Source organism: Equus asinus, chromosome 1 (genome assembly GCF_041296235.1).
Source record: "Equus asinus isolate D_3611 breed Donkey chromosome 1, EquAss-T2T_v2, whole genome shotgun sequence".
NCBI lineage: Eukaryota > Metazoa > Chordata > Mammalia > Perissodactyla > Equidae > Equus > Equus asinus.
Window position 1 is genome coordinate 101,595,833 of NC_091790.1, and position 14,636 is coordinate 101,610,468.

Here is a 14,636-nt window from a genome sequence, read left to right on the forward strand (position 1 = left end):
TCACAGCAGACTGGAAGTCCTCAGGAAGACTGACTCACAAATGTATTTTGTTAGGTTTTTTTTGTTTTTAATTGGGGCGGTTGTCAACATTTAGAACTCGGGCAATTTCACATAAAAGACCTCTTGAAAAACTGGAAGATCCTTCCAGACTTGGCCCACATGGCCGCAGTTAGCTGGAGCCGGGTGAAGCTGCCCCTTGGCTGGGCTGTGTGTGCCTCACTTTTCAAGGTCAGCTCTCATTGATGTGACTTGTCTGGCCCTCTGGGCATTTGACTTGTGACCCCCGATCCCAGCCACTGTCCTACTCTGTTTTATGGCCGAGTATCTTACAGCCTTCCAGAGAGGCCCAGGCCGGGAGTGAGCAGTGGTAAATGGCCACCAGGAAGGAGGATAATTGGCTCCATCGAGGCCCACATGCTGCTCCTAGCCCCACCCGGGCTTTCAGGGGACAGGAGTTAAGGCCAGGGTGGTATGGGTGTGCTGAATTTGCTGAGCTGGCTCCTCTCCATCTCTTCATTCAGCCTGAAAGTCATGACCACAGTTTCCTCATCCAGGGGGTGGGACATCTTTCAAAATATGAAAGAAAGCAGCCAGTGACCACTCTGGCCCATTCGTAGGCTTACAAGACCAGCTATTGCAGCAAAAGGATAAGCTTCCTGTTTACCAGCCGGCCTGAGACAAAGTGGTTGTGCTTCCTGGCAGTGAGGGACTTGGCACACAGGCTGGGTTCTGTCTGTCAGGACGGCAGGGCTGAATGCTTGCTCTGTGCTCGGCCGTCACCCCCATGGCCTGGGTCCTGGATGCAGGCCACCCTCGGGAGGGCACTTTTGCTTTGGCTCCAGAACCGGCCCTGGTGTTCTGCAAGGAAGCAAATGAGGGAAGGTGGCCTCACCTCCTTGCTCACTTCCTCCTTAGCTTTCCTTTCCCTGTGGGGCCCAATCCAGGCACAAACCTGAATCTAACGAGAAATTCGCCTCTTTTTTTTTAAGTCTCCAGGAAGCAGGATGTCAATGCCTCTGCAGAAACTGGTCCTTTTTGGCAGCATGGTGGCTGGTGGGAGCTGCACCCTGATATATTACCTTATACAGAGTGAGTGTCCAGTGAGCCGCCTGAGGCGTGGCTGCCTCCTGGTTCTCCTGTCCCTGTTTCTCCATCAAAGGAAATGCTTCCGATGCTTTAAGCAGATCAGAGAAAGGAGGGGAGGGCTGTATTTAGAAGCTGGTACACCATTCCATTGGCTATAGCTTCCCCCTTATCCTGTAATCCCAGTTTTTCCAGGAGCCCCAGATGCAGATAAAAGACCAGGATTCATTTGTGTAAGAAGTCTTGCAAAAAGCAAGGAGATCTGTCAAGATTTCCAAGATTACACGAAGAACAGAGGGAAGGGACAGACCAGATGGTTCCCAGGTGGAGAACACTGGCTGTTTCTCAAGTGTCGTCAGCCTGTTTGCCCTCCCATTCTCTGCTGCTGATTGAGTAGAGGAGGAGACCTTGAGCAAGGGACCCTGGCGAAAGCACAAAATAAAAGCTGTCCAGGATGGGAAAACCCTGACAGATGCTGCTTCCAGCCCCACTGTACCCAAATTTGAATTTGTAAAGACAGGCCACAATCATTGTGAGCAGCCAAGACATTTAAGGTCATTTCAATGCTACTGGTTGCGAAGCAGCCAGCAGTTTTTCTAGACTGACTTCTTTGAAGCTCCTTTCTGCCCGCCCAGCTTGGCTTCTCACGCTGACTCTGCAGCGTTTTCACTTCCTGCCAGGGTGTTTCACCAGCAGACAGGCAAACAGAGCGCTGTGTCCTCTCCGCACCTTCCTTCAGAGTTGGCCCAGAGGGCCCTGGGTCTAGAGGTGGCCCAGGAGGAGCATTCCCAGGGATAATGCAGACTGGGATAGCTCAGCCTCCGCTCCCCTCTGCCAAAGGGACAGAGGCAGGATACGAAAGGAATGGGCGCATTTCATGGGCAGGGGACTGACAGCCTTTTCCCCTTAGGAGGCTGGAGTCGGCTCTGCAGCCTCTACCTGCATTGAGTCCCAGCTCCAGCTCTTGACAAGCTATGTGGCCTTGTCGGGGAGTCCATCACCTTCCTGGGCCTCGGTCAGCTTATCTGTGCGATGAGGGATAATATTAGTGCCTATGCAGAAAGTTGTGAAAATTAAATAAATCTGACAACCTGTGAGATATTGAGAATTGTGAGGTATATGAAATACTGAGAACCATGCCCAGCCTTGGAAATCACTCAGTGAAGGTTAGCTGTCTGGACCCAGCACCTGCTTCTCCTTTGCCTGTCATGGCTGGCACCTCATTTACACCCGCAGCATCCGCTGCCACCTGCCCCAGTCCCGGGAAGCTGCACAGGATGGCCTTCTCCCTGTCCTCTCCAGGCTCAAGCCCTTTCCCTTCCATAGCTATGACTGGGCCGTGGAGGGGAGCTCCTCTTGTTGCCGAACCAAAAACTCTACTTGGGAAGCCTGCTTTTGCTCTCTCCCTGGGGCAGCTGGTCATACCTTACACGTCAGGGAGGTGCTTCCTGGAGTTCCTAGATGCCATCGGGCCAGGAGCGTTCCTGAAACTGAGAGTAGTTTATTAGCTTTATCTACATAAATGTTGGCTTAAATCTATAAACTTGACAAATTACCATCTTTATGTCCTGTTTCTTGGCCCATGCGTTTTGTTGTTATGGATATTGTGGTCTATTTTATGCTGGTTTATCAGGACCGTCATCTTAGTGGAAGGAGCAGTGTTTAGAAGTCAAGAGTCATAGATGCAGGCCCCAGCTCTGCTGTGGACTACCTGTATCACTTTGAGCAAGTCATGGAATTGTGGACCTTAAATAGCCAGTTATTTCTCCAGAAAAATTGAGTTTATTCAGGATCAGCAAAGAATTGCAATTAAGGGTCTGCAACCATAGCAAACCACATGCAAGTCCTGAGCAGCAAGGGGAAGAGAAACTTTTCAAGATGGGAAGAGGAAGTTGGGAGGGCTATTGTAAGCAGAGTGCCTTGGAGGAGACTGAGAGTTCCAAGTGTAGTGGCCTTTCATTGGCTGAGTTGTGACCATCTCTCATTGGCTGAGCTTCTTGCCAATCAAGAAGAGGAAGTCTTTCTTCTTCCTGTTGGTCTCTGCTACCAACTTAGGGCAGGAAAGCTCTCCCTTTTCCCTCCTGACCTCAGTTTAATGAGGTTTCTGTTTATTAATTTCCACAGGATCATAGGACTTTAGAACTGTAAGCAAAGTTAGAGAAGATCTGATAGACCCCTCAGATGAAGAAATGAGGCAGTGAAGAAGGCGAGGAAGTGAGGGATGGAGAAGTTGAGGCACAGACGGGTCAAGGACCTTGCCCAGGATCATCTGCCACATCCCCACAGACACTGACTTTCTGCACTTTGGTTTTGGAGTCTCAAAAATGGCCAGTTTAGAGTAGATGGTTCCTAATTGTTCTCCCACCCATAAACTGCACATCAGTTTGTTTCCACGCTGTACCTGAATTGTATCGTTTAACTTTCTGCAGAGAGTCCACCTGACCAAGTTCAATAAAGAAAAGTAAATGAACAACTGTCTTTCCCCCAGAAGCTTTTTCCAGGGCTTCCTATTACCAGTCAGCGCTGGAGCAGCTGCACAGCCGCCCCGAGGCTCTGGAAGCTCTGGGCCCTCCCCTCAGCGTGCACTATCTCCACCTCACCGACAGGTACAACTTCGTGGACATTGCCGATGCCCAGGTAACGTGCTCCCTGGGAACTGCAGGCCAGGGTCCTGCGGAAGTCGAGGGTGGGAAAATCCACTTTGTAAACTGCCACTAGGTATTACGTAGCACCTTTTTCAAAAGCACCGTGGATTAATTTATTTTCATACATTTTTCCTCCTTTCCGGGGAATGGATGTGGAGGGAATGCAGTGTTTGTACTCATGTCCCCGTCCTGAACCGACAGTCATGGAGGAGTGGCCAGTGGTACTTTGCCTTCGCTTCCACTTTGAACTTGAAGTACATCCACAGCCCGTCAACGCTCATTCCAACATAAGCAACTCTTTACACTCCAGTTTTAAAGCTTAGTTATTGACATTGCTTCCATGGAGTGCCAGTCCATTTTATCAGCTGTAGCTTACCCTCTTTTATAGTTCAGCTGATAAAGCTCACCTGAATGTAAAATGCATTAGTTCTTCTGTGTAACAAGTGTGTGGAGCACGTGCTGCGGTAGAGAGAGGATTCCAGGCTGGATGGGGCGTGCAGGGACGTGGAGGCTGTCAGGGAGTTCACAGTTTAGAACTCCTGAATAAGAGAGGCTGAAACAACCGCTGTGGTGGAGGCCCAGAGGCGGGGAGCACTGGGAGATTGCTGTGGAGAAGAGGCAGGCCAGGCTGAGCAGCAGCATGCACGAGATGGCACGTCGCTGTGCTCCCTGCCAGGGCACCTCAGCCGAGGTGCAGGCTGCCGAGGGTGTGGGCAGGTGGGATGGGCTGGGGCATCTCGAGGCCATGACATCATTCTGTGAGGCGAGCGTGCTTGAGTTAGTGGCCAGCAGAAGCCCTGGAGTATTTTGAGGATAAGGGTGAGATGATCTGACCTAGTTTATATTTTGCTAGTATTGTTTTTATTATTTTTAATGGCAATAGTTTTATTGGGATTTTTTTCTAACTACAAAAGCAATTCATGCTCAAGTATTGTGATAAAAATATTTGATCTGGTTTTAAAAGAAGGAAAATTGAGGCAGATTAGCAGTGTGCAGGGACTGGATTCAGGGAACCACCTTTGGGAGAGCACTGTGGCCAGGAGGTATGCAGTGGTGAGAGCGTCAGCCAGTGCTGTGCCCTGGAGAAACGAGAAATGGCTGAGGAGGCTGTCCTGGTGGCCCGGTGACAACTGTGGCCAGGTGCTGGGACTGGTAACAGTTTTGTATCAGCAGAGGGATGAGGCAAAGGCGATGCTCTGATGTTCAACGTGAGTGAGTGGGAAGATGGCAGTGCCGCTGAGTGAGACAGGAACCCAGGAGGGAAAAGGGAAGGGGGGATATGTGTTTAGTGCCCGCCCTGTGCCAGATGGCCTTATGTGCTTTGTCACCAAATCCCTCACAGTGTGGTGTGGCTCCTCTGTACTTCCCCATCTCTGGTCACCTGGCTGGATCCTTGCAAGCATGAGAACTCGGAAGGCCAGGGTTTGGGTCCAGTTGTTCACTGTCTCTCAGCACAGAGCACAGGGCCCGGCTTAGGTGCTCAGGAAGCCTGATGGTGCCTTTGCTAAGGGCAGGTTGATGCAGGATCAGTTCCATGATCCAGTGCCCCCTTGCGTGGTTGACGCCATGGTGGTTTTGATGGGGAACCTCCTCTGGTCAGATCTGGCTTTCACTTTGGCCCAGTCTTCTAGCACATTCCAGCTGTGTGGAGAGGGCTTCTCCCTGGGCTTCCCTGCAGCCCAGGGCCCTTGGCAGCACCGGGATGGTATTGGCTGTGGTGCTGGGTCTGGGCCTCTGCTGCTACCAAACACTGTGACTCCATGGTGGCAGGAGTTCACGGTCTGCTGCCCCAGCCCTTTCTCTTCCAGTGTATAGAGTATGGTTGACATTCTCTCAGGTTTTTCACTTCCTTCCTTCACAATCAGCTGTTTGTAAGGATGCCTGTATACAACGCATGCTGTCTTATCCCAAAGTCCACTATTTGTAGTTCCTGTATTTTGTCCAGGGTGAGAGGATTTGGTTGTTCATGAGGTAGTTGTCATGTGGAAGGATTTTTCCCCAAGCGTATATGTGAAATGGTCACTCTTCACGAACACTTTGGTGGCAGACACTCCTGCTTACTCTTTGGCACCATCTGGCCTGTGACGTGCCTTGTCCACTCGCAGAGATGCGCTGCCCAAAGTTCAGATGTTGACCCCTCAGTGTTTGCTGTTCTTCAAAATCCGACTTACTTGTGCCCTTTTCTTTCCCTTTGTTTTTGGTTTTCCTTTAGCATGCAGAGATGCTAGGGTGTGCTCTGTTGCTTAATTTTATAACCCCCTGAGAAGAGCTACAGCTTGATTCCAAAAGTGGAACCCTGAAGAGTTGTTTGAGTGTGACTAGGTGACTGTGGAGCCACCATCCCAAAGCCTGTGTCTTCTTTAGAATGTGTTTAAATAAGTGAAAGAGAGAATTTTGGAAAACACAAATGTGTGTGTACCAAAGCAGTTTTTTCTCTAGGTGCCATGTTGGAATGGGTGAAATATGCCAGCTCAGCCCATGGAAGTTCCTTTGGCCGTCACCTGTGGCACAGGAGGGCCCTGGGAGGCGCCCGAGGACAGGCTTCCTGGTTACCACATTGTGGCCCGTTCTCAAGGCTCAAACCATCTTTAGTTTTCACTCAGAAACCAAAAATACTACATTCAGTGTTTTTCTAAATAGGAGCATTAGCAAGCAGCAGCTCACTCTGAGGCCCCGGGCCCACTCCCCTGGCTCAGGGCGTGGTGGCGTCTGCGCCGTGTCCCCAGAGGGATGAGTGCCATCCACGCTGGCTGGGGACACAGACCTAACCCAGAACTCCTTGTCGTCTCTCCCAAATGAGCCTTCACGTACTTTCCGGAGAGCCTGTTCTTTGTAGTCCAGACCAAAGTGTGTACCAATTTGCCAATAATTTCCCCTTTTAAACAGTGGACTTTTTTTTTTTTTCCTGTTTTATTATGAAAAGTTTCAAACATACAGAAAAGAGGAAAGAATTTATGCTGTGGTGCCCATATAGCTGCTCCCTGGATCCTACAGTTAGTAATTTGCTCAGTTTACTTTATTCCACACCTCTTCTTCTAGCCATATCTCTGTTTGTCCGTGAACCCATCTCATTTTCAAACACCCTTATGCTCATGAATTTTAGCAAATGTATCCACCTGTGTAACTGATCCCCTGTCTAGATGGAGACTATTCCCCTCACCCTGGAGGCCCCTCCTGCTCTTCCCAGTTGGTCCCCTCAATCCCCCAGCTCCTCCAAAGGCAGTCGCTCTTCTGACATTTTTTTCCAGCGTAGTTTAGCCTGTTCTAGAACATGGAATCATGCATTATATACTCTTGGGTAAGGCTCTTTCACTCAGCGTGTTTTTGATAATTTGTGTTGTTGCATGTATCAGTAGTTTGTTCTATTTTAACAGTGGATTTTTGAATAATTGTTGTTAAGTACTAAGAGCATTGAGTTTTGTGCATAAGTCCTCATTGCCAGACAGGAGGCCCTCCTCAATGGCGATCAGTGGTCGATGGCAGTCCTGCCATTGACCTCCTCAAACCATCCAAAGAGGGGGGGACATTTGGAGGGAGACAGAAGGAAAAATCAGGTGAATTCTCCAGCAAGGCTCAAGTTAGAAAACAACCAGATTCTGTGGATAATCACTGAATTTTATAGGGTTAGCTCTAGAAAGCATCAGTTTGTCATCTCTTGAGAGGACAACACCATATCCAATTATATCTCTCCTTTTACACCCCCAGTTGAAGATTCCTGTGTCTGGATCCAAGTCAGAGGGCCATCTCTATGTCAGCTCATCCAGAGATGCCCCCTTTAAGAGGTATTATGGGAAGGTGGGTGGGAATGGAGAACAGGAGGAGAACCTTTTGATGGAAACAATCTTGATTCCCATTTTCGTTTGTAATTGTATGATTACAGTAATAAGAATTAGTTTTTCAAAGACTGCAAAGTTTCATGGCCTGGGCACCAAGCCCGGGCTTTGGCTCCTGGCTCCGTCCTGACATTTCATCCAGGACAGTCTTCTGACGCGTCCTCTCCTGCTGCTGCTCAGTTTGAAGAACTTTACAGCTACGGTGGTCCAGGTCAACAATAATTTGATGCCATGTTACAGCTTCTGACACTGCTGCCTCAGTCGTTACCAGTGAATGAAGGCATGGGTTTCTGTTCCAGAATTATTCATCACATTCTTTGTATAAGCTCTCCACCCTGTTAATTGGCCTTTCTTGTCTGGTTGCCAATAGCTGCATTCACTCACTTCCCCCGGGAAGCCTCGCTCAGAGATGTTTGCTGTTTAGCCAGGATGTGTTTTAATTCCCGAGGACAAAAGGAGCAGGCAGCTCTTAGGCAGCCCCCACCTGGCTTCCCCTGGGCTCCTTGACCCCTGAGCCTGGGCTTAGTGGAGGAGCTGGCCAAGTTCCAGCCAAGAGTGAAAGGTCGACATGCATTCTGAGACGGGGACTAAACTGCTCCTTCTCTTTCCTGCCGGCCTTTCCATTGACCGGGGCTCATTCATTGTTGAACTTGCTTGACAGTGATGCTGGTTAAGTAACAAGAGCCCGTAATAAAATCTTAAAATGTTAATAAGGCAGCTCTAACATGAAATACTATTTAAAACATTTTAAGACATTATTCCAAACAACTGCTTCTTTTCCTTTTTGAGCATATCTTTTGCCTCAGTGTTCCATTGATTAGAGACTATACATTTTTTTTTTTACTGATTTGAATAATTTTAAATATATTTTCTTTTTTTTTCTTGGTCAGTCTGGCTAATGGTTTGTTAATTTGTAAACAACTTTTGGTTTCGTTGATTGCATGTATTCTCTCTCACTTATTTCTGTTCCAAACTATATTATTTCCTTCCTGCTTCTTGCTTTGACTGCATTTGTTAGTTTTAGTATCTTGTGTTTTCATTTGCATTCATCATCAAATATTTAAAACTTTTCCTTGTAAGTTTTTCTTTGATTCATTGGTTGTTTGGAAGAATATTGTTTGTTACAATTATTTGTTAATTTCCCAAATCTCCTTCTTTTTTTAAAAAATATTTTGTTTATTTAAACTAAAAAAAAAGCTGACATTTCTCCCACTCCGCCTCTGGCACCCACCCATCTGTTCTGTGTGTCTCTGAGCTTGGTTTTGGTTTCTATCCTTTTGATTTCTTTCTGTCAGGTGGCACCTTCAGGAGGTCTTCTTACAGCTCAAGGATGGTCAGCAGATTCCTGTGTTCAAGCGCAGTGCGGAGAATGGTGATGAAGGGAAAAAGGACTGAAGGTGATCAGAAAGACCCGGCTTTCTCCAAGCATGGCCTTCCCTCATCACCATGTACCCTCCAGGGCCGCGAGCCAGTTTTCCAGCCACCAGGGGCATGATTGTGTGTGCTGGCATATGGTGATTCTGCTGTAATTCTAATTTGACCACAATGAACACTATTGTGGTTTTTTTATTTAATCAGAAAGAAACTCACTCTGTTTATAAGAATTTATTTGAAAGTTCTGTGTATAAAAGCAAAGCACAGGATAAAAGGAATCAGTGTGAATAATAAAATGCTTGTTGACTTTTTCTAGTTCTCATCTTTCTTTTCTTTTCCTCTCCCCACACCCTCCCCATCGTTTTCAGCCCCATCAGTGAGAAGACCCGAGGTTTGCTAGCAGTGAAGAGGTTTTTAATTGTTCACATTAGAATGCTGAGGAGGAACTCTACCCTGAATTCATGTTGTTAAGTAGCTTGTGGACATTCTCAGTCATTTTGGAATATTGTTTTTGCTTCATTGTTGTTTTATCTTCTTATTTCTGTTTTAGTCACCAACTGCCTGCCCAGTTGAAGATTTGCGAAATAACTCCTTTAATCCAAACATTTTGAAACCTTAAAATATTCTCTGTGTACGTGAGCACGTGTAAACTAACAGAGGAAAGTCAGTTTAAGGCTGACAGGTCCTTATCCTCCTGCTTTCCAAACGACTGTGCCATGTACTCGAGATTCACCCCTGTGGGTTTCACTCGTCCTCTAAGGGGCCAGTATTGTGGAGCCAGAAATCGTCCCTGCCTCTGAGCACCAGAGCCTACAAAACCCAGAAATCTGGTACCTTTGCTTTGACAAGGCCAGTGTCACCCTCAGAATTGCCTGCAATCCAGGACGTTCATGAGCTCTTTTCCTACATTCTTAATATTCATTGGAGAGAAGCCTCTTGGAAAATATTAAGCTTAAACACGCTGGTAGAGTACGAGACCTTCAATTGTTGGAAGTTATTTCTATTCTGGAATTTGCTTCTTTAAAAATATATCTTTTTTGAATAGATTATACAGTGAAAACTCTCTTTCCCTGAAGCCCTTTCGCCCGTGTGTTTACTGATAAGTATCGCAGGCTCTACAGTCTTGTAAAATAAATAGTAGATCACTGTAGACAGTTTGGTGCTGCTTTATTCTTTAACAGTTATGTGCTGCTCTGCTGTGTGGCAGTCTCTGCATTGCTTCCTGTCTGACTGTTCTCTGACAACTATCACTTCCTTTCAGTCTTGGCCAGTTTTCTTCTTGCTATGGCCAAATCATAGAAAGCCAGGGCCTGGCTGGGCCCTCTGTTCTGAAGTAAAAGTAAGTAACAATTTTTGTTTGTGTAGAATTTGAATGAACTAAGAGGCTTTTCTAACCCAGCTAACAGGAAACAGTATTATGTAGTGAAAAGATCCTTGATTTCTATTTCAAAGTCACCATCTTGGGTATTTTTTCCAGTTAAGTTTACTTCATGTGTGTACATATTAATGCCTTCATGGGTGACTATGAACAGGCCAGAGCCTGGTCATCGCAGTCGACGTTATCTTTCCTTTTCTTCAAGTGCAGCAATGACGTGTATTTGCAGCCCACTACTTCCTGTATCTCCGGTAATCACTTTGACTCAGCTGTTGCCTCCCATTGAAGACATCCTGGATAATGCAGTGTCATCAGAGGAAAAGGCGACTTTTCACCATGAGCAGAGCCGGAGCAAGTGCCCCTGGCACACCCCATAATAGAGACAGGACAGCCCAGTGACTGGAGAAAGGGCTTCACTAGAATTGTAAGAATTATAGATTTATAAAGACTGCGCAAGAGAGATCACAGCTGACAAATGGTAATCTGAGTCCCATGTGCCTCCACTATAACGATGGGCATGGCCACCACTCACAAGTTGTTTACCAGATGGTGTGCTGAGAGGATGAGGAGGGGCTGGTCAGTAACAGAGTGTTATTCCACTGTTCCAAGAGTTTCGAGCAATGGTGCTAAAATGGTGCAGAAGAGAGAGAAAGCTATTAGGAGAAATCCAAGAGGCTGCATGGAGAGTGCCTTGCAAGTAGGAAGAACATGAAACAAGGCCGCAGCAGGGGGAAATGTGAGCTCTCTCCCAGAAATAAGATCCAATTTGGCCAATATATTGTTTAGCTGAAGATAGAGTAAAAGAAAGCTCTGGAAGGGTAAGTTGGCCATAGTGTCAAAGCCAGCGTTAGCATTTTGCATGTAGCTTGTGGCCATCATAGATTTTGAAGTAAGTATATAATTCTACTGTTCAAAGAGGTCTAAGAGCCTGTGCTGAATGTATACTGACAAGACCTTTATGACTTTCAAATAAATCACAAATTTCACTGTCATTTATTCCATTTTTCTAGAACTGGCTTCCTCCTACCTCTCTTCTCTCCAACCATCCCCATTCACCAGTCCAGGGATTTAATAATACCTGATAAGACAAGGTTTTATTACTCCCAGTTTTGGTAAAGTTGCCTACAGCAAGATGAAGCTGAAATAAATTACATACACAAGAAACAGCCAGAACTTGACAGATAGTGGCCTCTGTCCTCTGCATAGTGGAAAGGTCCGGGAAATGCTCAATAGACAGCAGCTCTCGAGCGTTTTCTGAAGGCAAGCAGCCTTAGGCCACTTGACTATTTGCTGTTTTCAGTTTTTCCATATGAAAAATATGAGTAAATATTGACCGGTCGCCTGTTTTACAGGTGAGGCAATGTTTATACTGCTCGTTGGGATGCTTGGGCAAAAGACGTCGTACACACAGGCGGCCTGATGACTGGGAGGGTCAAGAACGAGGTGGAGGGTGATAGGAAAACCTCCAGGCTCCACCCACAGGAAGATTCTTGTCTCCTTAGTAACCAGTTCATAGTCCAGGCTTGTCTTTCGGCTGACTTCAGCAGCGTTGCTCAGTTGAAAGTATTGTCAGGAATGTGTACAGAAAAACTGTGGCATTTTATGATCCAGGGTAGAAAAGTAGGAGATGAAAGTATTAAAAACATGGCGCTCTGGGGCCAGCCCGTGGCACAGTGGTTAAGTTCCGCGCTTTGCTTCCGCAGTCCGGGTTTGCAGGTTTGGTTCCCAGGCATGGACCAGTATATTAAAGGCCTTTTATTATCAAATAATAAGTCTTCAAGGCAGGGATTATTTTTCTTCCATATAACAATAATGCTTATCTTTTAAATTTAGCTACCATGTTACTGTCAGTCACCTTCCAGTCTTAATAAGAAAGTAATTTTTTACTTCCAAATTATTTTTATAAAGTGAGAAAGAAACTATAGACCAATCTCTCTTATGAATGTTGTTGCAAAATACTAAATATTAGCAAACTGAATCCAATGACATATAGTAAGTGGTATACTGTATTATTTTTCACAGAATATTTTGGTACCTCTCCCTGGCGGTGCTGTTCTCTATGGGGAGATTATACATTCCTGCCTGTTGAACTTAGGTGGGACCGTGTGAACTGAGTGGAAGTGATAGGCAAGACATCTGAGTAAAAGTTTGAAGTGCCAGCCCTTGGTTCACCACGTTCTCTCTTCTCTCTTCCCTAAGGTCAGTACTGTTCCAGGTGGCGGCTACTCCAAGGACTTGGGTTCTGGAATGGAGATGATGTGTAGCAGAGCTATAGCCAACCCACAATGGGACATGTGGCATGAGTGAGAAATAAGCCCTTATAAGCCCCTAAGATTGGCAGCCATTTGTTACTCCAGCTTATTCTGGCCTACCCTATTAACAATGACTCAGAGAAGTTATTCCAGGAATGCAAGGGTGGTTCAATATTAGGAAATCCTCTATATAGTTCATCATATTAATAGAACTAAGGAGGAAAAATTATATGATAGTTTTTGTGGATACTGAAAGGCATTTGACAAAAATTCATTAAATATCCATATTAAAAACAATCAAATGAGAATGGATAATTCTTCTCAAAAGGTGTGTGTGTGTGTATACATACACATACACGTATTCCCAAAGCCAGCATCATACTCAGTTGGGAAACTACTAGAGGTTTTTCCATTCAAGTCAAAAACAAGATAAGGATGTACTTCAGTCATGTGTCACATAATGTTTTGGTCAATGATGGACCGCGTATATGATGGTGGTCCCATTAGATTAGTACCGTACAGCCTAAGTGTCTGTAGGCTGTACCTTCTAGGTTTGTGTAAGTACACTCTATGATGTTCGCACAACGAAATCGCCTAATGACGTATTTCTCAGAGTATCCCTGTTGTTAAGCGATGTATGACTGTATATCCACTATTATTTAACATTGTATTGTATACAACACAATTAGGCAAAAAGTAAAAAATGATAAAAGCAAGAGGCCTAAAAATTAAAAAGGAAGAGTAAAGCAATTACTATTTAGTTAGGTGATGTGATTATATATCTGCAAATCCCAAAAGAATCTGTGGAAAGCTAGAGTATTTAGTAAAGTAGAGGACATGGATTAATATATAGACATAATATTTTTCATATATACAAATAATAACCGATTAGAAGAAGTAATAGAGAACAGATTCTATTTACAAGCTAAAAACAAACCAAAACAGAAACTACTTAGGAAAAAACTGAGCAAGAAATCTGCAAAACTTATATAAGTGCTAAAATACAACAGAAAGCTATAAAAGTAGAACTAGACCAATGGAAGGACATACCATGTTCTTGGACAGCAAGATTCTTCATCATAAAGATGTCAGTTCTGCCCGAGGTACATTTAATGCAATACCAATAAAAATGCCATTTGGGATTTTTTAAAGTTAGACAAGCTAATTAATTATAAATTCATTTGGAAGAATAAATAAGCAAAGGTAGCCAGGAAACCCCTGCAAAGGAAGAGGAGGAGGCAGGGCTGGTTTTACCAGAATAAAACAATGAATACTGACACCTGAAGAGTGCAATGCCACAGGATGGAAAACAGAAGTATACCCAAGTGCACGTGGACATTTGGTTATGATAAAGGCAGCATCTAAATCGGGGAGGGAGGGGAAGACATTTGAAAATCATGTTGGAACAACTTGATAGCTAAATGCAAAAAGATAAAATTGGATCCACTGCTCACCATACGAATTCCAAATGGATCAAAGATCTAAATGTAAAAATGAAACCATCTCAGTACTGGCAGAAAATTATGGGTGAATTCTTTTATCACCCGGAAGCAGAGAAACCTTCCTAACCATGATTCATTATGTAGAATAAATAAGGGAAATTGATAAAATTGTATAAGAACAAATTTCTGTGTGTCTAAAGATGCCAAAAGCAAATGATAAACTGGGGAAAATATTTACAATTTCAATCACCAAAGTTAATATCCCTAATTTGTAAAGAGCAAAAATTGAGAAAAACAATAAGCCAATAGAAAAATGGACAAAAGAGACTAATGAATTCACAGAAAAGAAATGCAAGTGACTCTTAGACAGTTAAAAATGCTCAACTTCACTCTTAAAAAGAATGCAAATTAAAACTACAGGGAGACTCCATTTTTCTTCTTCAAATTGGCAGTAATTCCTACATTTGGGAACTTATTTTCTTGGCAGGCTCTGGGGAAACAGGCACTCTTAAATTGCTGGTGGGAACACAAAATAATAGAATTCCTGCGGAGGGGAATTTGACAATATCTAGAAGAATTTCATGAACATTTACCATTAGACCCAGCAGTCCCACATCTCAGACTCTACTGCA

General features: G+C 44.9%; 1 protein-coding gene and 1 long non-coding RNA gene across 22 annotated transcripts in view; one reads left to right on the forward strand and one right to left on the reverse strand.

Moving 5' to 3' along the window:
• COA1 (cytochrome c oxidase assembly factor 1) overlaps window positions 1-9,246 on the forward strand; it is a 93,070-nt gene extending 83,824 nt beyond the window's left edge. For 11 of the 21 annotated variants that reach the window (XM_070504367.1, XM_070504372.1, XM_070504370.1 and 8 more), the window contains 4 exons: window positions 990-1,089; window positions 3,572-3,720; window positions 7,434-7,510; window positions 8,857-9,246. In XM_070504367.1, the coding sequence (XP_070360468.1) occupies window positions 1,005-1,089; window positions 3,572-3,720; window positions 7,434-7,510; window positions 8,857-8,956 (411 nt within the window). In that variant the 5' untranslated portion in view covers window positions 990-1,004 and the 3' untranslated portion in view covers window positions 8,957-9,246. Of the gene's footprint in view, window positions 1-989; window positions 1,090-3,571; window positions 3,721-7,433; window positions 7,511-8,856 lie in introns of those variants that run through there. The other 10 variants (XM_070504366.1, XM_070504416.1, XM_070504409.1 and 7 more) reach the window with 4 other exon arrangements.
• LOC139044573 (uncharacterized) lies at window positions 1,080-2,931 on the reverse strand. Its single transcript, XR_011501632.1, has 4 exons — window positions 2,640-2,931; window positions 2,509-2,573; window positions 2,023-2,108; window positions 1,080-1,174 (listed from the first exon to the last, which is right to left on the reverse strand). It is a non-coding gene; the product is annotated as an uncharacterized lncRNA (long non-coding RNA).
• Window positions 9,247-14,636: the final 5,390 nt, after the last annotated feature.